Source organism: Patella vulgata, chromosome 7 (assembly GCF_932274485.2).
Source record: "Patella vulgata chromosome 7, xgPatVulg1.2, whole genome shotgun sequence".
Taxonomy (NCBI): domain Eukaryota; kingdom Metazoa; phylum Mollusca; class Gastropoda; family Patellidae; genus Patella; species Patella vulgata.
In genome coordinates, this window is record NC_065885.2 from 28,951,308 (window position 1) to 28,976,584 (window position 25,277).

The window sequence follows — 25,277 nt, forward strand, 5'->3', positions numbered from 1 at the left end:
AAAATGTTTAATCATGTTCTCTTTGTGCATTTTAAGACAAAATGATCAAACATTATCTCGGGACAGATGTAAATTGGTGTGTAAATAAGAGAGAAGAATTTGGTTTGAATTGTATAAGTAAAATTTAAAAACATCATTAAAGACAGATTTTAAGAACGTTCATTTTACCATATTTCTTACCCAACTTTTGATCCGAAAGTAAAACTATTTTTTATAGAACAACACAATCTGTTTGTTCTTCTATTACCGTGTTAAATGTTAGCTTAATAGGTAATTCAAATCTTCGTGTTAAGTTGATGACGTATTGGATGTAACTTGCTAGTCCTCCCTTTGACCTGATGACACTTTGTTTACAGTATAGACTATTCGTAAATCTGTCTAAATCTTGGTAAACTGCTGCTAGACTGATTAACTTGAATCAGCGTTCTAAAACATTTCCTTATTCTAGATTCCTTTAATATCTTATTCCTTGATGACGTAATATTTCCTACCAGCCGAGGATGAGGATATAAAATTTGGACGTAATTGATTCAAGAGCATTGAGCTCGTGTATAGTTGAGGAGAGAGTTTTGTTGCTTCAAAAGACATATAGTTATGAATTAGTGGTCTACAATCCGGAAGTTAACGGATTAGTTACAGCGTTTGTTCAAAATGGTGTATAATTATGTTAAAGATAGGAATTTGTGAAATAGTGTTCTAGCTTACAGGAATGTTTGGGAAATTCAAATATCAACGTCAAATATTTGATTAAAGCTAGATTACCTGTCCATTTGCTGATGTCAGTATTCGGTTATGGTAAGCCAAAAAATCTTTTATTTTAATACGATTTGTATGCACCCTACATTTCCGTTTTAGCGCGGTTCGAACTTATTGGTTTGTTTTGGCAGGTGAGTTAGATGTGCTTTTCGCCATCAATTTGGACTTGTACCGATTTTAGCGGGAAATATTCATTATAACGCAATTAACTGCGTTCGTTAGATATTTTGAAGAGGTTTTATTAAAAAGATTATATTTTAAAATAATAAGCATATACACATACGACTGTTTCTTCTCGGAACACCCTTTGTCAGCATTCCAGCTAAAGATAGAAACATAATATGACAAATAAACGGATCCCAATGAGACAAACATCAATGTCACTGACATTGAGAGCGAACTACGTTGAACAATGAACTGGCTTATAGCCCTACTAATAATAATGGTATCGAAAAGTTCTTAGTGTAAATTAATTTTTTATTTATTCCCGGCTCTGCAAAGGACTGTCGCACATTGAAGTTATGTGAAATTTAAACCTAAGTGTCATTGTTTGTCAGGCCCGTAACTAAGGGGGGGGGGGGGTGCGCAGGGGGGGGGGGGTGCTGTGAAAAAATTGTCGACCATGAAAACCCCTAGATATACAGTGTCCGTCAATTTTACAGCCCCCCCCCCCCCTCGTTGCTCTGAGCTAGTTAGGCCCTGTTGCTTGTGTTGATTTTAGCCCATTTATATGTTGCTGTACAATTTATATTTTGGGCAATTAACCCGTATTCGTAAGACAGAAATGGTATACATTTGTTTGTGACAACATTGTATGATCACGAATATCAAGAAACATTTGAACGGATGTAAATAACATGATACAAAATCACACTATAAAGTTAACAGAAGGTCCATTTAAGGTTTTTGGATAAAACGCATCATAACGAATTTGGAGTATTCTTATAGATAGTCAGTGCAGGAGAGCCACACTGCACGCAAAACAAAACGGATAAGACAAACCTAAGGACAAGACAAACAAAAAATATTTCAGTGAATGGATCCGGGGACCAATTGTAAGCTACACTGCATATGTATCTAAATGTAATAACACGATTCGCGTGTAAATAAAACTGATGTGGACAATTAACAGTTGTTTTTATATCTAGATAAATAATGATGATAAATGGGATAAGATAATATCAGATAATATACAGATATACTTACGATTATATACCTGTATTAATAAACAAGACGATCGGGTAAACAAATTTAAAGGAGCTAAATCGCTAACATTTGGGACCTAGAAATTGACAAAAGTGGGTCGCAACGCATATAATACTGTAATATGAATGTATATAAACTGATTTACAATCAATGGTTTCGGTTTTTACTCCAATTTCAAATCAGTTATGTTCGGCGAAATAAGCCAGCAGTCTTAAGCGAGTGCAAATTTCTAGCGTCTGGTTATTCCAGTCTACATACGCCGTTTGATTTGGTGCAATGTGTCTAGCCTCGTCCCTCGAGTCTCTTGATACAACTGGGGCTGAAGCGCATTATGGTACACGATTCGTGTACCAATGGTAAAATGTTTATTTTGTCTTAAATATTGGATATCAAAAGCTCACCTTTTTCCGGTAAGATCACAACATGAATGTTGATTTAATTTGACAAATAATTCGTGTTTTCAATGTTGAAGATTTTGGATGATATTGAGTTAGAGACTTAGCTACTTTAAATGACACCAGTGCTCCCGTTTACTACAACAATGTGGATGTTATTTTGAGAGGTGATCATTTCTGTTAATTTACATAGTGAAGTCATATTTTGGGAGTCCCGATTATCTTATTTATGTTGGGGTTTTTTATTTGGTTTTTTTTTTGTCTTTGTGGATCTAAATTAAATAGAAATGCATATTGTTTGCAATAATTATAAGAAATTGCTGTGTAATATTTTAACCAGCTATATCCTGGGAATAATGATGTCACAGGCTAAATGACGTGATACATTTATAACCGTTTATCGTCTACTGAACATGCGCAGTATGAACGAAAGGCTGTCTCGGTCTGCCAGGCGGAGTTGTCTTCCCTTGCAGTTCACACCAATGCTGGGTAGCCAGACTTGTGTGGAGAACGAGGCTGTCTTGTTTGAGTGCTAAGTCTAGTTTTGTTGTTTTTACTAAGATTGTGTTATCCCGTTGATAGCAGCCACACTTTGATGTTAGTTCTGCTATCTAAGTCTTCATTATCGCTTGTTCGGGACCACGTTAAGGCGAAACGAGATATTAAAATGCAGGCGATTGTCTTGGACGGGTTTAAGATTAAATAGTAATCTTTCTTGGTAAGACCTGTAACTTATACCGATTATCTCGACTACAATGGCGCATAGACGGTACAAATCCCGGTATAAGCTTTGCGGTTGCCCAATTGTCTTTTCTAAAACCTTGATGAAAACAAGCATTGTTGTCAAACAACATTGTCAATTTACTCATGTATCTGCAAAAATCCTATAATAACATTGTAAACAGTGGGAAAAATGACGTAATGAAATAAATTGTAAAAAATAAATCCTGTTTTAAATTGAAATTGTAACCTTAACAGCTATCATTACAATTAACCTTCAAGCTGTTTGAACACAATATACAGTGTGGTTGTACCGTCTCAATCTAGAACATTCAATGTCCCTTCTCACTTAGGAAATTCATATACACGTAGAACGTGTAGAACGTATACATACATCTTTACAGTAAAAAAGGCCTATGCAAATTTCAGCTTTACGGTTTTTTGGGGGGTTTTGAGGGGTTTTTTTACAAATAAAGATAATGAAAAAAATGTTCGTAAATTAAAAATGACAAGTCAGTGTAATGATGTTGATACCTGTTATGGAATGAATTGTCCATGACTAATGAAGATAGGAATACACCATGTAGTAAGCCATGTGGGTGAATTTTGCCTGGTCAGCAGCGCTACGACCTACGTTTATTTGATTGTTTCGAATTCGAACTGTTATGGATTCTTTATGGTGCACGCCAACGTGTAGACGTGAACTCGGTTTTTTGTACCACCTGAACGACTAGAAACCGTTCCTTGTTAGGCCGTCTGTCCGGAACCAATGATAAGCAAAACCAAGCTGATAAAACTCGGGAACTATCTCTACCAACTTCCTAGCTAGTGAGCCAGTGCCCTGGACACTGAGCAACCGAGGCTTCCGCAATATTTTAAAATAATGTTGAACTCCGCGATTTCGCATGCAAACTAATTCGTGTATGTATTTTCAAAATATGTTTTCAACTTAACGTAATCAACTTACCGATTAAAGGGGCTATCACAGAGTTCAAAGGGTACGGGTTAATAAAAGTGGGTTTAGCTACACAAATTTAACGCCAAAATGTGCAAAAAATGTACAAATATTTGAACGTGATGGCTAGTATCTGTAACGGGGTTACGAAACGCTTATAAAGTCTCTGATCGTGAAAGGGAGCCGCGGTGGCTCAGTGAGAAAGACGTTGGTTCGCTAACCTGGAGGTCCTGCGTTCGATCCCTGTTATGACAAAGGTAGTACATCTAAAACTGACAAGGGACAGCGTATAGTTGACATATTGTTGTGCACGTAAAAGAACCCATGGCAGTTGGAATTCGATATAAGAGTAGCACATAGCGTTGCTGTCCGTGCACAATATCCTTCATAGCACACTGCATGCCATATGTCCGTCTTCCGTCTTCATGAACCCAGTCGGAGTAGAACAGTGGGACGTCAAATCCCATTCCATTTACTGATCGTGAAAAATTAGGTAGTGCAAATCACGATCGGCCTCTTTTAGAATGTGACTTGGTAAAGGCGACGATCACTGACAGGAATAACTTGTAGGCAAGAATATAGGCTTGCTTAAACAGGCAATAACATGCGATTTGGGGACCAACTTGTTTCAAAACTCATATCGAAAATGTATCGCAAAAGTTAAGATAGAATATACTCGTTTGATTTGAGTCACAAAAAATATGCAAGGGTTATCAAAATAAACATGTATAGGTGGTTCAGAAAGGAATATTAGGTAGGCTAATATTGACTTTAGTTATTAAAGATAAAACCAACATAACTTTTCAATTATCTATATCATAATCGAATCTGTCATTTCTGTAAATTAGGAATATGATCGTAATAAATCAAATATCTTTCCAAAACCATACTGCACCGGTTCGACAATAAAAGCATTACTTCCACTACATTGTTTGACTGTTTAAGTATGCCAACTATTGTTTGATAAACTTGTCTTGCATAATATTATTTTAGATGACACAACACTATTTCCTAAATCTGTTAATGCCGTTATATTTCGTTTTGTGCACTCAAAATAAAGAGATTCCCAAAATTTGGCTTGTATAGAATTAATTTAGATGACTCAACACTATTTCCTAATGCCCTTATGTTTCATTTTGTGCACTGAAAAAACAAAGAAATTCTCACGTATTTAAGCTACAATCGTATTTCTTTACTGGTTTGATGATGTTTATATATATTTAAATAGAGAATCTATTTTACACAAATAACACATAATCCTGCCGTCCATTGTACATGATCACTGCTTTCTTTTTGTTATACTCTGAGAGTATATATATTCTGTACTCTTTGGACAAAACGTGGTAGTTGGGTGTATTTTCTTTTAGACGTAACACATTTTAAATTTTAATTATTAAAAACACTGCATAATGCGATATATAATCAACCCATAAGTCTACCAAGAGTACTAGTGTTTCCCAAAACTTTCCGATCTCTCCAAGTACTCTTTGGACAAAACGTGGTATTTGGGTGTATTTTCTTTTAGATGTAACACATTTTAAATTTTAAATATTAAAAACACTACATAATGCGATATATAATAAACACATAATTCTACCAAGAGTAAGAGTGTGTCCCCAAACTTTCCGTTCTCTCCAAGTACTATGCTGTCTATATAAAAATAAGTATACTTATTTTCCAATATAATTCTCCTTATTGTCAATTCACTTGTTCCGTCGTTTCTCCAGCATATTTAACCCGTCAGAAAACCATTGCTTGTCCCGTGAGTCTAAAATGCCATCCGCAGCAGGATGGCCTCATCATACGTCCCACAGCTGCGATGCCCGAGGACAGATTGATTAGTTAAAAGAAGAAGTCAACGGGAGCTAGATCTGGAAAATAGGCTGGTGGTGTGAAAGGAATCTCGAAGTCACATTGATGGGCAGTTTTCAACTTGAAGCATTGTTCTGGAGGATTCAGACACCTCGGCGCTTTTCTTTGGTTTATTCAGGCATCCTGCGCGATTCATCTGCGTAATAATATTATGCACCATGGTGAGACTGGAAACGTTTGGGACACCCCTTGTAGATTTAAGGGGTGTTTTAAAAAAATTTGAAGACAAACAAAAACACAGATTTGATCCAAAGGTGTATTTAATACATCATAAATATCAAATGGAGAAATTTTGCCCAAAATAATGATTGTGGCGTATATATATGAATTAGCCTTAGAAGTAATAGGTGATTTAAAAAAAGTGATCAATTTGGTAAATATAGCTGAAGGCCGTTTACACTAATATTTAGACACGGTTTTTATGATGTAGGATTGACCCATTTCCTTGGTAACCTTCTTACTTTGATAGCCTTTATTGGCTTATTTCTCAGCGGGGAAAACAATATACTCACACCTGTCTTTATCCGTATGTTAATAATATTAGGTAGTTATCACGGTTCAATGGTTAGTACGCAGTCAATAGTTAATACAGTTCAATAGTTAGTACGGTTCAATGATTAAAGATCGAATCTATAAACTTCTAGAAAGTAATACCCTTTATGGCATAAATTTGAAGTGTGCAGAGGAAACAACGCCTGGGAAAGCAGAAGAACTTTCTCGGCCGATACCTCTTGGTAAGCAAGCCATCGCCTTACACTCTGATCTACACCATGCAATCCTAGTTCTGTAAGATAACTTTAAGACTTGTTTGTATGCTAAAATAATATTATGTCTTCTGGTGACGTTCTCTATTCACACAAACATTTCAGTTTGCTTGCAAACCAATTAATTAATTGAGCTCCCAAGAGAGAAATTAATGACCAGTCAGCATTCCCTGGGTTATTTAGGGACTAACACATACTATGTACATTTCAATAATTGTCGTCTTCATTAGCCCAGTCGGTGCAGAAAAGCAGAACGTTAAACCCCATTTCATTTCATATCAACAATTGGCTCTTACGCGAATGGATTTTTAGAAGTGAGGAGGAAATCTTAGAACCTGGAAAACTGAACCTTATAACGTACAAACAATGCTTAGAACCCTCGAATACATTGTGATTTACAACCAAAGCAAATATTATAGTCACCAAACATCAATACAAATCATTGAAACACTCTCAAATACGTCTCGTTGCACGCTCTTGTAGACAATAAACTAACGTTGGGGAAATCCTGAAATATTAATCTTTTTTTCGCATTATAGAGGGTGCCTTGAAGAAATAGATGATAGAGCTAATTCTAATTAATCGTATTTGAACTTAAGGGCGACTCTAACCTCGCGGGCTATTTCTATTACTTAAAATACGGGTAACAAAATGTAATTCTCGCGAAAGGCAATCTTTACCTTAATGAACTTAGTCGCGATTACATACGGTAAAACAACCATAATTTCATATTATCGCTGAAAAATAAAGATTAGGATCAAATATGATTATTTTGTCACCACAGTATATCATTAGTTTTATCTTAATGTGGTTTATTACTTACATATATTACATTAATTTAACAATATTACAAAGTAAATGTCCTGTGATGGGAAGAGAATGTGTCGAAATAGTCTTCGGTGCGGTCATCGGCGTGTACAATGAATAAACCATTGCCTAGAAACCACAGTATCAAGGGAACATTATGTAAGGTGTGGTTAATGCATAATATAATTTTTGTAGAAATAAATGGTAGTTGCAGAAACTGTTCAAAATTTTACTGTCGGCTGAAACATTAATAAATATATGTTTCATCACTTGGAAGCTGTTTATTTACAAATGAGATAACCAAGATACCAAGATAACTCACAGTATATAACTTGCTTAGACTATGTCACAAAGGAAACCGAATCGAATTGGCCTCCTAATACCCTGACTGATCCCCAGTAGTCTCCTACTTATGCGAGGCGGGTCTATCATTTGGCTCCCCTTGCAAGTTTCCTAGAAAACATTTGTCAGCGATATCACCCAAGGTGGAAGCGGACTTTAAGTTTTAAGGAACGAACGAACGGATAGCAGTATGTCGTAATTTAGGTCATGTTTAAGTGGTAATGTAGTTTCCAACATCCAACAATATTCAATTATTCAAATGTGCCATACGCTGAATGGACAACATATTGTCAAAATTTGATACTGATAACTTTTAAAGTAAAACACAGCTATAATAACCCGCATTATATAGTTACTTTCCCTCAAAATATGGGGGCACTGTTTCGTCTAAATATGAACATATTTTAATGAGTTCACCAAGTTGGACATGTCGCTTAAAGGGCCGATTTCTGTAATGGTGGCCATCGAATTAGGATAACAGTTAATGGAGTTCCCATATAAAATAAATGTACATCGAGGTAGCAGTAAATTATGAAATCGATTTTAAACCCAGCCCTAACATCCCACACCTTTACAATTTATTCGAAATAACCTCTGGTTGATTGGGTTTAGAAAGATTAGAAAGGGAAACATTTCAAGTTAATTTTGGACATTTATACAATTTTGATTTTCCTTGGATTTGAATGTCTAGTATAGATTAATCTGAGCTCAATCTGTTATCTATACATGTAAGTGATAAATAATGGCAAATTATCTAAACGTACAGGTGATAAGAATTATATATCAAGTAGATCAATAAATGGGTTACACTCTAATCTTGAGTGAACTTGAAAACTCATGAGGTTGGACAGGCGAACATACTCCTTGTCAAGTACAAGCGGGGAATCTAAACCAGAGGGACCTCGGTTTTTTTCAAAATGTTAACATACATAATAGCTTCATGTTAATCTATAGTCTTGTCACCATGTTGTGTATCTTTGTTGTTAAACATGATTGTTAAAATGTATGAGTCCCTCTAATCATATTTACTAATTAATTAAGTATGGCTTTGCATTGTACATTCATATATATACATGTAGACCTTCCAGTTTCTAAGGGGATCACGGTGGCTAAGTGGGTAAGACGCTGGCTCGCTAGCCTGGAGGTCGGGTGTTCGATCCCTGCATCGGCCGAGAAAGTTCATCCAGGTTTTCCGGTGTGGTTCCCCCTTGTTGGTGATGCAGGACAGAGGGCCTGACAAGGACAGCTGTCTAGTCGTTCGGATGGGACGAAAAACCGAGGTCCCGTGTACACATTGGCGTGCACGTAAAAGATCTCTTGGCAGTTGGAATTCGATATAAGAGTAGGCGATAGTGCCGCTGCCCGGGCAAAATTTCCCTTATAGCACACTGTATGGCGTATGTCCGTCTTCATTAGCCCAGTATAGGAGCATAACAGTAGGACGTTAAACCCCATTTCATTTCATTTCATTTCTCCAGTTTCTAAATATCATTGTGCTTGATAACGATAAGAGAATACATTTCAAAACGTCGTGCTTATGTATATAAACCATTGATCGTTATCCCATATAACTGTGTCGGTTCTGTAATGTTTTCAATCGCTAAATGCCACTTAAGGAATATGTTAAATTTTGTAGTCTTTTAAATTGATTACACTCAAATCTTGTGTGATGTTCAGCACTTTTCTTTCTAATGCGCTGAATCAGAAACACTGTACCCTCAATTTTTTCAGCATGTAGTAAATGATGGTGCTGAAATTCATTATCTTGTTGCTGTCTTTCAAATCACGGATTGGTGAACTAGAAAACGCGAAAAGTATTAAATTGGCTATTTTTTTTTCTTTATGTAAGAGTATATGATTCATCGTTAAAGGTATATAATATACGTCATTAATACGACACCTCGTTAATGATCAATCACAATTAATCTGTCAAATCAAATCATTAATAAATCGATTAACTATCTACATCATTTATTATATAACGAAACTAGTAATTGATAATCATGTGTATCTCTTATTTCACAACAGATATCGCCAAATGCCACTGCTATTAACAAGATAAACACCTTGTTTTCAAACAGATAGATCGGAAGAGAAACGTCTCCATATTTCTAATTCTATACCATTCTTCTGTAAAACGCCTTTCCATATCTTTTTATTTTGCCCGTAAATTGTATATTGAAATCCACCACCTAATTTAAATTATTACTCTGTTTACCTATTACTAGCGACGGATGTCGTGCACCCGGTGTATGTATTTACACTTTCTATGACATCATATACCGCTTCCCGTTGTATTTTATCCCAATATTTATCATCTAGTAGTGATCATTGATGGAAGTGATGGAAGCTCATGTCAACAATCTGTGCACAATCTTCATCTAAAATCCATCAGTAATATCACATGATAACAAAAGATGCTACTCATACACTTGTCCGATCATTAGTGTTTTCGAGATTGGATTACTGTAATGGTATCCTTATCGGTCAAAACCAAAATCTACACTTTAAACTTCAAGTTATTCAAAACAATGCTGCCAGGATAGTTAGTCAATTATTCCGACGCTCTCACATTAAACCCATATTGAAGGAACTACACTGGTTACCAGTTTGTTCCAGATGTCTTCATGGTTCCAGTCCTGCATATCTATCAGAGCTAATAAATCATTACGTATCACCATGTAACTTAAGATCACAAGATATGTGCTTATTACACATTCTAAAGTACAATTTACAAACTTTCGGTTTTGGAACATGGCAGTGCAGTGCATCCATTTTGTGGAATTCTTTACCCCAACACCTTAAAACAGCTCCATAACTCGAATCGTTTAAACAAAAACTAAAATCTCAGCTATATACTGGTGCATTTTAGCTAGAATGGATTGAGATATGTGAAAATAGTGACCATAGAGTACATAGTACGCGCCTAGAGCATGAATTTGTACATGGATTTGGCGCTTTACAAATATACATTATTATTGTTGTTATTATTATATACAAATGATAAGATATTTTTAAGGTTAGATATTTTACAGGCTGAACAGTGGTTAATGCAAAATGAAAATGAAATGAAATTGAAATGGGGTTTAACGTTCTACTGTTCTGCTACAGTGTGCTATGAGTGTGCTATGAGGCATACAGTGTGCTATGAGGGAAATTTTGCCCGGACAGCGGCACTACGGCCTGCTCTTATATCGAATTCCAACTGTCAAGGGATCTTTTACGTGCACGCCAATGTGTACACGGGACCTTGGTTTTTCGTCCCATCCGAACGACTAGACAGCTGTCCTTGCCAGGCCCTCCGCCCTGCATCACTGACAAGGTGGAACCACGCCGGAAAATCTGGATGAACTTTCTCGGCCATTGCAGGGATCGAACACCCGACATCCAGGCTAGCGAGTCGGCGTCAGACCCATTTAGCCACTGTCCACGCTTTGATAATAAAATATTAGAAATGTATCAATAATATGTTAAAAATCGGAATGAGTTTACACGGGCGATGGTCAACTTAAAGGACAATATTGGTGTGACGCCAAACATGACAAACACGAGTTATCCTTCTATGTATCTGACTGATGTAACGAGCGATAACAGACAAACGATCGAATTTCATTTCACTGATAATTCCGTTGAAGTTGAAAAGTTATTATATGGGACGGTGAGAGGGTATCTCACAATTCAAAAATAGAATTGGCTGTCACTAGATAAGGGAACACGAGAAAAATAGAAAAATCCCGTGCATTCCCCCGTTTTTATTCATTTTGTTCTTAATAAAAACATGGTAATGCACGGACATTTTCAAATTTGTTTGTTATCTTTTATCTAATGACAGCCAATTCTTTTTTTCAATTGTCAGATATCCTCTCACCGTCTCATATAATAGCTTTTCATCTTCAACTGAATTATCAGTGAAATGAAATTCGATCGCGTGTCTGTTATCGCTTGTTGCTTCAATCAGTTATATAGTAGGATAACTCGTGTTTGTCATGTTTGTCGTCACTTCCCGTTTCTTCACGTGCTTGTTACACATCTCCCGTAGCAATGATCTCTGCGATAAAATTATATTTGGGATGTATTTAACCAGTTCTATCACATATTTTATAATGACTGACACCAATATTGTCCTTTAAGGTGCGTTCACACTGGGGGTTTAATCTCAATTGAATTCAGAATAAAGTCTTTTTCCAGATTTAGGCGTTACACTAAATTCGTTAAAAACCGAACTGAATCTGAAATAACGAGCCCGATTATTTTCTGAATTGAATCTATATGTATGTATTGTATATAGCTGGATAAAAATGACAACAAAATTTATTGATTTGCCTTATGTATGTTGGTTCTGAAAGGATTTTAATTATCAAATGGGAGCCACATGGCTCAGTGAGTGAGACGCTGACTCGCTAGCCTGGAAGTCGCGGGTTCGCTCCCGGTGTTGACCGAGAAAGTTGATCTTAATTTTCCGGCGTGGTTTCCCCTTGTCAGTGGCGCAGGACGTGGAACCTGTGTAGCCATTGTCGTGGACTAAAAGATCCCTTGATAGTTGGAATTAGATATGAGTGAGTAGGCCGTAGCGCCGCTGTCCGGGCATATTTTTCCTCACAATACACTGTATGGCGTATGCCCGTCTTCATTAGACCAGTCGTAGCAAAATAGTAGGACGTTACATCCCATTTCATTTCATTTCAATTATCTTCGCTAGTACAGAGTCGAGTCGAGAATGAAGTGCATGTACATACTTGTTGATGTATAGCGAGTGCGACCATCCCTATTCGCTTTTGATTCTGGTGCGACGAAATCGTTCCCGACGCTGAATGGCAAGATGCCGAAGATGTAAGACCCGGCGTCGCTTATGTAGCCTTGCTTGTCGCAGAAAATTTAACATTAGCAACAGAAGATCACGAATACGAATGACGAGCGCATTCATCTTTGATATGAATGATCTTCACTTCTGCTAGTTATGTGCATTCAGTGTGGCGCGATTCTTGAATTTAATCCGAATAAGGTGTGATATGAGCACCGCTTTTAATCCGAGACATACAAATTCAAATTCCGGAGACCGGTCTCTGTGTGAACCAACCATTACTGTATCAGTCATCGATTAATGCTTGATTTGATGCAAATTGACTATATACGAGTTAAAATAGTAATGGAATCTGTTTGCCTGTGAATTCCATCTACCCACAATTAAATTACCGAGAAACAGACGTTTCTATATAATTTGCTGATAGATGCCAATGGAAGTAGAAATAGAAAGTTTTTTTTTTATAAATTATTTATATATGGCATTTCAGGAAATTTAACTATCATTAATTTCCAGAATACGTTGGCTATAAGTACTGTTCTCTAGATTTGAAAACGGCCTTTTATTGTTTACGACTAGTACTGGTGTTAAGTAAAAGCAGTATCAATAGAATTACATGAGATAACCCAGGTCACTGAACGTCTGTGGTTCAAATTTAGAGAACGACAGAAGACTCGTTGTGCATCAGTAATCTTTTAAAATTAATTCTTTTGGTGTCGCATTCATAAAATTGTGAAACTTGAGGAGACCGATTAAAAGCGCACAGCCGAGTGACATAGTAACTATTACACTGTTTTGTTTTCGTTTTATTTATAAGTGTCTTTGTGTTTTTATACAAAAGTCTATTTGTTTTCTTCTGACGTTGACAGCGTCATCATTTGATCATCAGCTTTTAAGTGAAATTTAATCATGGCGTCGTCTCAAGCAATCTCACTGGCTGAATAGATGTTCAATGAGCATACAGTGAGTGAACATTATACCATACGATTTATAACTTCTTTTGTATCCTTTATAGAAAGTTTCTCTTTAACGGGTGGGACGGAAAACGCGGATCCGTATACACAATTTGCGTGGCCGTAAAATAACCTTGGAGGGTGGAATTCGAAGAAGTGAAGGCAGAAACTCCGCTGTTGTGGCAAAATACGGTTGATGCATAAAAGTATGACGAAACCCCAGTCCATTGTTTCCCAACTGTTAACGCGTTTTGACTAAGAGTCTTCGGTCTTGATAAAGACTAGACAATCTCGCCACAACGTCACTCAGTAATAAGCAGTAATTGTATATACTATAGAATTGTGTCCATTATTAAATGTTATTGAAATAATTTATCAGTGTTATCAAGGTAACATGAAAACTTTCGTTCATACAAATAGATACGATGCGGCCATTTTAATGAAATATGTAGGGTTTTTAAACTGTCCTGCCATAATAAAAGGGGGATGGGTGTTAACGCGTGATCAGGTCTGTCATTGATCCCAGCGTTAATACGTGACAAGGTGTATTGGTCGTCTGCCCAACAGCGCGAGTCTCCCCCCCCCCCCGTGCTAAATATCCACACCCGCAAGCGAATATTGAAATAAACTTGGGTCTATATACTTGCGTGGAGTGGATAGTACGCCTCGATAACATCAAAGTTACACAAGGAACTCCAAACTTAAATTCAATTTAATAATTAATTGAAGGGTGAGGGCTTTTTGTCTACGCCAAAGGTGTATTAATTAGTATACGTCATACATCTGCATATCGTAATGTTCCACGCCCTGGGGACTTTCTTCGTCGTCTGATTAATTATTAAAATAAGAAATAGGTGGCTATTTCACTTAGTAATTTACCTCGTTAGAGTCACTGACGTGCTTTTCACCACTATTACAACTAGGGACTATATTCGCCATACCGTAAGTAAAGATAAAATGATTTCATTTTGTTACAGTTTAGATAAAATCTTAAAAAACGACCATCTTTGTTTTAAGGCTGAAACAGGGACTAATTTCATTTATCTTCTTCTTACTTTCTAATTATTAAATTAAGATGTGCCATCCTTCGCTTCAGTTTTAAATCTGATTGAAAATTCATTGAATTTCATAGATTTGGCAAAGGGTGCGGCTTTGGCATATTGTGATTAGTACTGTTAAAAATCAAAACTGTTTATTCTAATTATATATCCACGGTCGTCGTTAAACTTAATTTCACCGTTATAATGTGGTCTTTATCTGAGAGGTTTGTTACCCAATATTAGTATTTGAGCGACCGATTAGATATAATCAGCCAAAGCTGGCGTTTCGTTTTAAAAAAAACCCATGTGTTTTCTTCGGGTCTTCCGATTTCCTCCCGCTATTAAAGACCCCTATGCGCCAGCGAATTCTTGAAAGAAAATTGTACCATATGTTAGTCCCGACAGTGCATATTTAAAATAATACATCAAAGAGAGTCATTATTCATAAGTTTAGTGTTTTATTGTAATATCTTTTATTGATACGCAGTGGTGTTCTATACGGAGATGTGAATCAAGACGATATGAATATTTATTAGGATTTAAAATTTATGTGGTAGCTAAGACAGTCTACTATACAATAAACTTTAATACGCGTCGTAAACTTCTTCAATGAATTTTGTGATCGGAGAGTATTTCTAATTAATGTCTTACACTTGAGATAGTGTTTAATGGACTGCATATAAGTGTTTGGAAGAAAGTGCTAGTTCTTAAAATGAAGGGCTTGGGTATGGAATATCTTTTTATTTAATGTATTGTTAGGGAAAATGGTGTACATAATAGTAAACAAATTACTTTTGACTTTGTTTGGAATTACAACCGTTCACGCGACAGTCAATAACCATTAATACCGTGGCTTATGTAGACTACGTACAGGTAACGTAAATGTTTATCAGAACTAATGCTGTTGAATTTTACTTGTTCGTAGTCATATTTTGGATTAGATTGCTAACGTTTGCGTTCTTTGGTCGTGCAAAGGGGATATTTTAGATTATTTGTCTAACATTTTTTTGTGGATAAGGATTACAAGACTTTGCATTATTTTGGATATTTGCTACTCAGAAGTTAGTCAACTTCTCAAAGTGGTATTAACTGTTGTAGTGAGGGGAAACATACCCGGACTGATAGTTACATAGGTAATTTGTTGTATATGAGTATACGTAACTGAGGATTTATATTTAAATTAGAAATAAGGTAGGTGATCAATTATTTATGATTCCAAAGTTTATGCGCTTGGTGCATATTTTTTTGGAGGTTCAACACCATTCGTGTTTATTAATTAGTTATATCATCGGCTTTAAAAAGCTAGTGTAATAAAATAAAACGGGGTTTAACGTCCTACTTTTCTGCACCGACTGGCATGATGGAGACTGGCGTACGTCATTCAGTCTGCTATGAGGAAAATTTTGCCCTGACAACGGCGCTACGGTCTTCTCTTATATCAAAACCCAGCTGTCAAAGGTTCTTTTAAGTGCACGCCCATTTGTACACAGGACCCCGGTTTTTCGTGTACCATCCGAACAAATAGACAACTGTCATGCACCACTGACAAGTGGAAACCACGCCGGAAAATCAAAAGGGACCTTCTCGGCCAACTCCAGGGGCAAACCCTAGACTTTCAGGGTAGCGAGTCAGCGTCTTATACACTGAGCCACCACGGTTCCCAATTTTGAATGGAGGATATTCTTTAGCAGTGCAGTGTTAAGAAATGGTAATGAATAAGTTCGTTACTACTTCAGACTAAACTGACTAGATCATTAGAATTTTTCTGGTAGAAATCGTAGCGTTGATGAAATAAGATCTCTTGTTCGGGTTTGACATCCTCCTGTTCTGCACAAACTTGACAATGCAGAACGACCACAGTCATCCTCGGTATTCCGAGTGTTCTCATTCCGCTCTACTCCACTATACCCTGGGTTAATCCATAGGGTTTCAACGATTTCAAATTATCTTCTCTGGCCGTGATTGTAGGGGTGTGGGGTGTGGTGGGGTGGCGGAATGGCTAGCGCGTGCGCGCTTTATCATAAAGGCCCGTCACTTAGTCAACTGGCGTGGTTTCGAATCCATGGTTGTACGTGACAAGGAGTAGGGTCGTCTGTCCAACCTCGTGGTTTTTTTCCGGGTCCTCCGGTTTCCTCCCACTGCTAAAGACCCCTACGCGCAAGAGTTTACAAACTAGTCGTTTCGCCTTCGTTTTTATAAGGGTAGATAACCATTTCATGCCCATTTACTGAATGATTTATGTAAATAATGTATATATTTCTAATTCATTTATAATTAATTATATTATCAAAATCTGTGGTATGATTCGCTGATTTCAAATATGTATAACATCTATATATTTGACTTTTGTTATTATTATTACTATTCGTTCTTTGTCTGAAATGTCTCATTCTGTTATGTTTATAATTATTGAACCTATACTTGGCAATTTGATTCTCTATAACTTGTGTACGATATCACGTAGACGTGGAACTCCGGGAACGACGAACGAACGAACGAATGATTCTCAATAAAACTCTAGAAACTACAATACATGTGTGTATATATATAAACGTCCGGTCTTCATTAATATGATATTATATAATTTGTTGTTAATAATACGAATTTAGAATAATTTGGATTACTCTCATTTAGGCTAACTCCTAACCTTGTCCGATGAGATTTACTTCCCTTTGCCAACTTCCTTTGCAATTAACGATATATGGGATTGATCGATAAAAATAGCACAATCATCAACGGCGGATAACTTGAAAACGTGTCCCCTCTCCCCATAGATTAACCCAGGGGTTAGTGGAGTAGAACTGAACCCTGCACCACTGACCTCGGAAAACTACCCTAGAATATCCCGAGGAACTTTCGGCGTTATTCCCCCTTGTCAGTAGTGCAGGACGGAGGGCATGGCAAGGATGTGTCTATTCGTTTGGATGATCTAAAAAATGTACTCATTAGCGTGTACGTAAATGAACCCTTGACAGTTGGAAGTCGATATAAAAACAGATCCCCCCATAGCCCAGTCAATGCAGGTTAGTTGGACGTTAAACCCCATATAATTTCATTTCTGAGGCGACTGTATATGTAACCACAGAGAAGAGTGGTTACTACCAAATCTCTCCCTTTGACAACATCACAAACAGCAGGAATGTAAATCAACCAGTGACGTCAAGAGAGGGGTTGTAATTGTAATGATACTTCTAGGATTGCTAAGATCAATATTGTCTTTAAAAAGACACCATTTAAAATCATTCCCCGCATACCCCAAACTATTGTCACGTGATTTGTTAATTATTTAACCCGTAATATAAACGTGTTACCGCACCTATTTATATTAGTTCAGATTTACGCTAGGTGTGTAAAAATTCTCCCGGGTTCATTTCCACATAAATGCTCTTAATTAGATTAAAATCACGAATTTGATTTATTTGTACAATATTTTATTACATACAAATAACTAAATAAACGAAAAAATTTCAGCACGAATTGACCCTTGCTTAATCTTAGACATTAGATTTCCATCTAAACGTCGATTTCTCTTAAACGTCAAGCTGTTCCGACTTTCAATACCGCTGGGTTGTATTTAAATACCTACATCATGACGAAGCTAGTTTGTAACCAAGAATCCGGGTTAAACACTTCATAGATGATCACAAGAACGGGATTTATTTATTTACACAATCAAAAACAACCGTGATGAATAGTACATCATATTAACACGTGTGTCAACTGAGAGACAAAATGGCAAATTTTAAGTGAAAATCTAATGCAGCTGGTATTGTCTGGGGACGGTTTTATTTTTTTAAAATACAATGCATATTATTTCAGTGATAACTTTGGAATATCACTTTTGAACATTACTCTATTATTAATGTGATTCTGTTTATTATTAAAGTAATGAGTTTGGGTTATTCCTGTATTACTTGTGATTTTATATATTTGAGTTACACATTTGGAATATAACTGTATTGTGATTTTATATATTTGAGTCATACATGTGGAATATTACTGTATTACAGCTGTCTTAATTGTATATTTTAGTCATGACGTTGCTGGTAATACAACTGCTCAGCCTGACAGTGGCAATAGGAGTTCTAGATGGTAAGCATCTTTCCTATTTAATTTCACTCATTATCACATTTATCGCACACTAAGCGATTTCTTCCATCGGTCAAATATCTGACGTATTTTTTAGAATAAAAAGGGAATCAAACCAGTTACCGCCATTTTGAGAGATTAAAAAGTAATTTTTGATAAATCTCATCTCATGTGTATACAGTATTGGTCTCTTCGAATCCTGGGGGGTTGAGTGTCCGAATGGTTAGCACGCGCCCGCTGTATCATAAGGCCTGTCATTGAGTCAACTGGCATGGTTTCGAATCCCCGGTTGTATGTGACAAGGAGTAGGGTCGCCTGTCCAACCTCGTGGGTTTTCTCCGGGTCCTCCGGTTTCCTCCCAGTGCTAAAGACCCCTGCGCGCACGCGAATTATTGAAATAAAATTAATACCATATGTTAGTCCCGAAATGACCTAGTTTGTGTCGAGTGGACGTTAAACCCCATTTCTCTCTCTTCGAATCTTTTGAGTTCACCTCTTGGATGACGTAAAGACATGGTCAGATGGAATATTTACTAGTTTAACCCCATATCCCAACGAAAGTATTTTATGTTAACGGGACATACGGTACCGCTGGTCCAGCAAAATATACTGCACGAATAATATGAAAATTTTTCTTTTGTTTCACAGCAATTCCTCGCCATTATTCCTACCAGTTTCTGTTAAATGCTAATAACATGGAAGGATTTGTTGATGCAGCTAACGCTGAAGATAATGATTACGTTCACATTTTAAAAGTCGAAAGAAGTGAGTCTGGTGAGCTCGAGGGTGAGAAAGAGCACATAATTCTAGAAATATCTACCACGCAGGTAAGATTTTGCACTCCTGGAAGAAAACAAAATGCATTAATTAGCATTCGCTTTTTTGGGTCGTGCAAGTTATCCCCCTTTATGGCGTTACAAAATGCGTTTCGTACAATTCAACCCCATACATTATAATCATGTTTTGAAAGATGAGAGGTCGAATTCAAAGATGACCAAAAATTAGCAGAAATACATTTAATGCTAATCCGGATACAGGCGCACCCAAATGAAACACTTTCTATTAGTTATTAAATGTTGTATTCAACTCTTTCCACAGCGGGAACACAGAATGGTCTAGGCACATTTCATTCAAATACTTTACACCAACGTCTATTGTACCGAAATATATTAGATCATAGCTATTTATATGTCCAAATATTATTACTAGAAAGTATAGGGTGGCTGAAATCGTACTTTAATTAAATTCATTCTCCTCTGATGAACGACAAAAGAAACACCACGCGTTTTACGAGAGTTGAGAATTATGGGCCCAATTGTATTATAATGCAAATATTAAACAGATATAAATACAGAGAAACTCGTGGTTTTGATCCAATACTCGGAAATTCATACAAGTGTGTGACGTAATGGGACACCCAATTTCACATCTTTGAGGTCATCATGGGATACACTTCCACTGGTTTTGCTTCACAAGACCAATCTGTTGAGTGTCTAAACACTTGTCAGATTATACATGATGAGAAGGCTGGAACATGCTAACCATTCGGCCATCCATCCATTGTTTTATGGGGCAACAATCACTGATATATTATACAAAAACACAATGTTTTGATAAATATCCACTTATTGTTATCAATCACAATGACATTTAGTAAACTGGAAGGTCTATCGATTAATTAGTTAACGGGTTCGTTAAATAAAGCTATTTCACACACATACTAAACGTCATTGTGCTTGATAACGATAAGAGGATAGTTATCGAAACGTCGTGTGTGTGTAAAATAAACCAATGATTGTTGTCCCATATAACGGTGTCAGTTTCCTATTTCATCCATTCATTCATTTCGACAGAAGGCAATATAGGGCTTTTTACCCAATACTACTTAATACCACCAAATACTAATTAAATACTATTAAATACCACCACATACCCCCCCCCCCCTCCCCATTAATGTGAATAAATAACATAATGGCTGAATTTTACAAAAGAAATGGAGATAACTCTTTGCCGAATCTTTTGTCGCCCAATATGAAAACATTTAAAATAAACTTTTAGTATCAAGTTAATAAGAAGAGTACGAATATAAATTTACTCAAATTACCGCATACGAAATTCATTATGTATTTTAAATAGAAAAATATTAACATTAAACATACATTAAGCAAGAGCTAAATCTGCCAATTGCAGGTCTTTGTTTAGGCCTGAAATGTTATCTAAATTATTAATTAGACATTAATTAACTTATCCAGACCATAATCAACTCTCAATGGCATCGCTAGCCTGCGATATTTAACTGGATTATGATCCCATTTGCTGCTCGACTTCCATTCATAATTTAATCATGAAATGGATGACCGATACTATGTTTTTTTGTTGTACAGACTTTAGTAATGATGATCGAGGCTAGGCCGAAAATTGAATCGCTTATTTCTCGGTTCATAGTGTATCAGATTGCCTTCACATTATCTAGCTTTTAACTATTATAGTGAGAACTGTCAGCTCTTTATCTTATCTCTCATAATGTATCTTTAATTATTCACAATCGAGAATCGTTGAAACTGGAATATTCAAAATAACCAAAGAATGATTTGAGCAAAACTAAACTGAACGATAGAGCAGATATAATAAAAACGTATGACAGCCAAAAAAAGCAGTTTAAATCTTTCAATAATGTTCTCGTTTTTCAGTACAAAAAGGCTTACTTCCAAAGAAATAACCTAGACATCAATAACGAAAATATCAAATTTCCTGCTGAGTTTTCTGCCTCAAATACCAGTAAAAACGGATCTTTACCATCAGATATTACGATTGACGTCATCCATACCACAGCTTTCACAGTTAATTCAGATCTGACTTTAAGACTCAGTGATGATTTGGATGAACTGCGAAAAAAATCCGTTATACAATTTTATGTAAGTATATTACGTAGACCTGTCAGTTACCCTGGATTGTTCTTTATGCCTTTGCTACTTGAGCCCCGCCCTCATTTACACCTGCTGAACTGACGTGGCTCAGTGCATTATTGCGCTGGCTCACTCACCACTAGGGTTACTTGGAATTGTTCAGCCTAGTTGGCCGATGTTAGGGCTATAGAACCGAGGGTTTATCAAAACAAAAATCGAGGCCCATCAAGAGAGTCTGCATTAAGATACATGTGTTCTCGAAAGCATAAGCCACGAAACTACAAAATCTGTATTAAGCAATTATACATATGCCATATTCCATTCCTAGCGATTCGTCTTGCTTACAATTGATCGATATGTAAAACACAGAAATTGTATGAGTGTATAAACATTTTTGAATTGTTTTTTTTTTTAGATTGTTTTAGCTAATACGTCAAGTTCTGAAATTGTCTCGAATCCTCTGCCTTTCATGATTCACATTAAACCAAGACCAAAAGCATTACGAGAGCATGGTGCTGCTATATATGCCGGAATCATTGTGTTAATCATTGTGGCTATTGCTTTACTTGTACCTTTCACTGTCCGGGCTAAACGCCGAAGAAGAGCAGGGAAGCCCATCTGTGGGTTTGGAAGTGCTAAAAGCCCAGAAGATATTCAAAAGGAAAAACTAGCCGGTAAAGACAACGGGGCTATGATTTTTGATGATGGTAAAGGGATGTCCAGGACTAGTTCAGTGGTAACTGATACTGGTCATGAGTCCATGCAGCAGCACATGGTGCGTTCAGTATCTGACTTCCATTTTCAACCCACGTGGTTAGATCCACATTATCAGGATTCTCATCACCATCCCCATAATCATTACCACAATAACAAAACCAGTAATGGAGTCCACTCTAATAAAAATAGCAAATCAACGGAGGAGAGACTTTAATACACTGTGTAGAATTCGAAGTAAGATGACTGTTAAAGTGCTAAATTGTGTTAATAAGAATTATTTATTAAAACCTGAAATTCACCCTACCGAGGTAAACTATTACCTTTACCTTTGTAGCTAAATGGTACATTATGTATTTTGTTTTAGAACGGTATACCACGTAGATTAACGTGATGTTAATATTTATTACCTCAATTCATTAATGTAAGAATATGTGTTCTAAATTCAAAACATCCCGCATCCTTCATTCTTGCTAATATAGATATGCACAAATTATTAGTATTACGTCATTCAGTATCCAGTTATCTTCCTAACAAAGCCAGTTATGTGTAGTTCAATGGACAAGGGCGAGACATTAAGTAATATATTGATATTGCTCGAGCGCGTTATATATATATTACGCAATGTCTTGCACGAAAACATTAAACAACTAAAAATACAAACACTATCCAGCACGTGCATTTCAATGAAATACGTCACGTGGGTCCAATATTTCAACTAGTATATATAATGTACGCTTGACACATTGCTCGTACCGTTATTTGAAATACTGGTACGCCAACATCAAAGGATGACGTCACAACTGTATTTGAAGTAATCCCATGATGATGGCTTATCTTGAAATCATTTTACCATACACCCTATAGAGACCAACGGAGAACAAGATGTTCAACTTCTAATCGCAGCTCCCACTCCCTTCAGTTATACTCCAGGGATTTTCAGGCTTTCGGGTATTATTGTGTTCAAATATATCTTTTTACCAGTTACTAGTACTGAAGATTTTACTCTCTTCTTTGTTTGAATAACGATATCTGAGATTTAGTGTCATTGTGGTCAGCAAGTATGTTTTGTGGACCCTAATGTATTTTTTAGGTTGCGCAATTTGAGTCTGTATATATTTATGTAAATAGTATTTTGTATATTCTAGTATCAAAATTAAATATTTTAAAGGCATTTGGACGTTGTTTACTCTAAACAGGTTATTCATAAATTCAAAGCACGGTCAACCACGAGATGAAATGGGCTTTTCTGTCTCATCCGGGCTAATGAAGACGGGCATGCACCATGCGACGCTACAACCTACTCTTATATCAAATTCCTACTGTCTATGGTTCCTTTACATGCACGCCGACGTGTACACGACACCTTGTCCTATTCGCACGAACAGACTATGTTCTATGCCAGCCCCCCCCCCCCCCCCCGCATCACTAGCTGAGTGAAACCACCACAGAAAATCTCCAAGATCTATATCGGGCAACCATGGACCCCCATGTTAAGAGCTAGTGTCATAGTCACTGAACCACCGCGGCTCAAAGCACAGTTAGGCTTGATATGAGTGTGTTTAAATGTTATGCCAGTAAGTAAGTTTATTATACGAATGCTGATATAGACACGATGGAATATTAGGCTATTACTGATTTTTTTACCGATAAAGGTGGGTCGACATTGTGCGATAAATATCTATTTTGAAAACATCCCCATTCCTAGATGTGACCCAACATCAACAAAAATAAATAACGAATGAATTACAAAATGTGTGAAATAAAACACCCGATGAAATCAAATATTGTGTTCACGATACGATTACTAACTTATACATTATGATAAATCACACATGATACGAGATGAAATTAAATAAAATGGAGTTTACATGTCTGCACCAACCGGTATAATGAGGACGGGTTCGTTATCGAATATCAACTATCAGGGATTCTGTTATATGCTCGCCAACGAGTACGCAGTAGACCTAGGTTATTCTTACCATACAAGCGACTATATGTTTTCACTTTTATGTCCTCCGTTCTGAACAGTTGCCAAGGGGAAACCGTCTCGGCCAACGCCGGGATCAAGTCCGTGACCTTCTGGTTAGTGTGCCACCGCCGAACTTACTCAGTCGCCGATGACCCCGCGCACGATATGAAGCGATGCATATATATAATATATAATTATACATAATTTACACCAGCTTCTCAGTCAAAACGCAGATGGACGCAGCCCGCCATTTGAAGGTCTTTCCGTCTCTCTCCATATCTCACTTTCTGGTCAATCTCATATACACTTTGGAGGAAAGTCATGGACAGTTATTGCGCCGTCTGTGGTGAAAAGAATCCAGCTCAACAAAAATATGGGAAAAAGTAAGGGGCGTGCAAAGAGACCAGACTCGAAAATAAAGTAAATTGGGAAATCAATAGTGGTCTGCATCAAGATCGTAAACCGCAGTTATCTCCCTGTCTTCGTTTTAGTCTAGAAAGGAATGGTGGTGGTGGTGGTGGGGGGGGGGGTCAATGTCTAGTCGTTACACTACCTATGTGACAAATGTATGTATTTTTTTATGTAATGCGAGATATGTGAATTTTGTTAAGAAGATGGGCATTTCCTCGAGTTATTCTTCGATTTCCAAATGTGAATGGCTCTTTATGTGCACGATATGACGCCAACGTGTACACGAGTGGAAATCGGGTTTTAAGGACCATCCGAACAACTAAGCACACTCTCCTTGTCAGTCTAGTGTTTAATTGTGGTTATAAACGCGATCGGTTTTTTTATCAGAGAGTTGTTTTGATTGCGCATATTGAAGATGAATGATGTTTCATAATTTGAAGGGGGATTGGATGGCCGAATGGTTAGCACGTGCGTGCTGTATCATAATGCCTGTCATTGAGTCAACTGGCGTGGTTTCGAATCCCCGGTTGTACGTGACAGGGAGTAGGGTCGCCTGTCCAACCTCGTGGGTTTT

The 25,277-nt window shown here is 36.9% G+C and overlaps 1 protein-coding gene across 3 annotated transcripts; it reads left to right on the plus strand.

Moving 5' to 3' along the window:
• Positions 1–669: 669 nt before the first annotated feature.
• On the plus strand, positions 670–23,487 carry LOC126828136 (uncharacterized). 3 transcript variants are annotated; one of them, XM_050557718.2, is made up of 5 exons: positions 670–795; positions 18,644–18,703; positions 19,349–19,527; positions 21,391–21,615; positions 22,022–23,487. In XM_050557718.2, exons 1-5 carry the CDS (start codon positions 777–779, stop codon positions 22,535–22,537), a joined length of 999 nt encoding a protein of 332 aa, XP_050413675.1. In that variant the 5' UTR covers positions 670–776; the 3' UTR covers positions 22,538–23,487. The 3 variants fall into 3 exon arrangements, with proteins under 3 accessions (XP_050413675.1, XP_050413676.1, XP_050413677.1); XM_050557719.2 differs by lacking the exon at positions 670–795 and adding an exon at positions 6,558–6,638; XM_050557720.2 differs by lacking the exon at positions 670–795 and adding an exon at positions 18,275–18,377.
• Positions 23,488–25,277: the final 1,790 nt, after the last annotated feature.

Bases quoted from the DNA above. Each gene is read 5' to 3' on its own strand.
- LOC126828136 (XM_050557718.2), top strand. The intron at 18,704-19,348 runs GTAAGCATCTTT...TTTGTTTCACAG, and splicing joins GGCAATAGGAGTTCTAGATG to CAATTCCTCGCCATTATTCC. The intron at 21,616-22,021 runs GTAAGTATATTA...TTTTTTTTTTAG, and splicing joins AATCCGTTATACAATTTTAT to ATTGTTTTAGCTAATACGTC.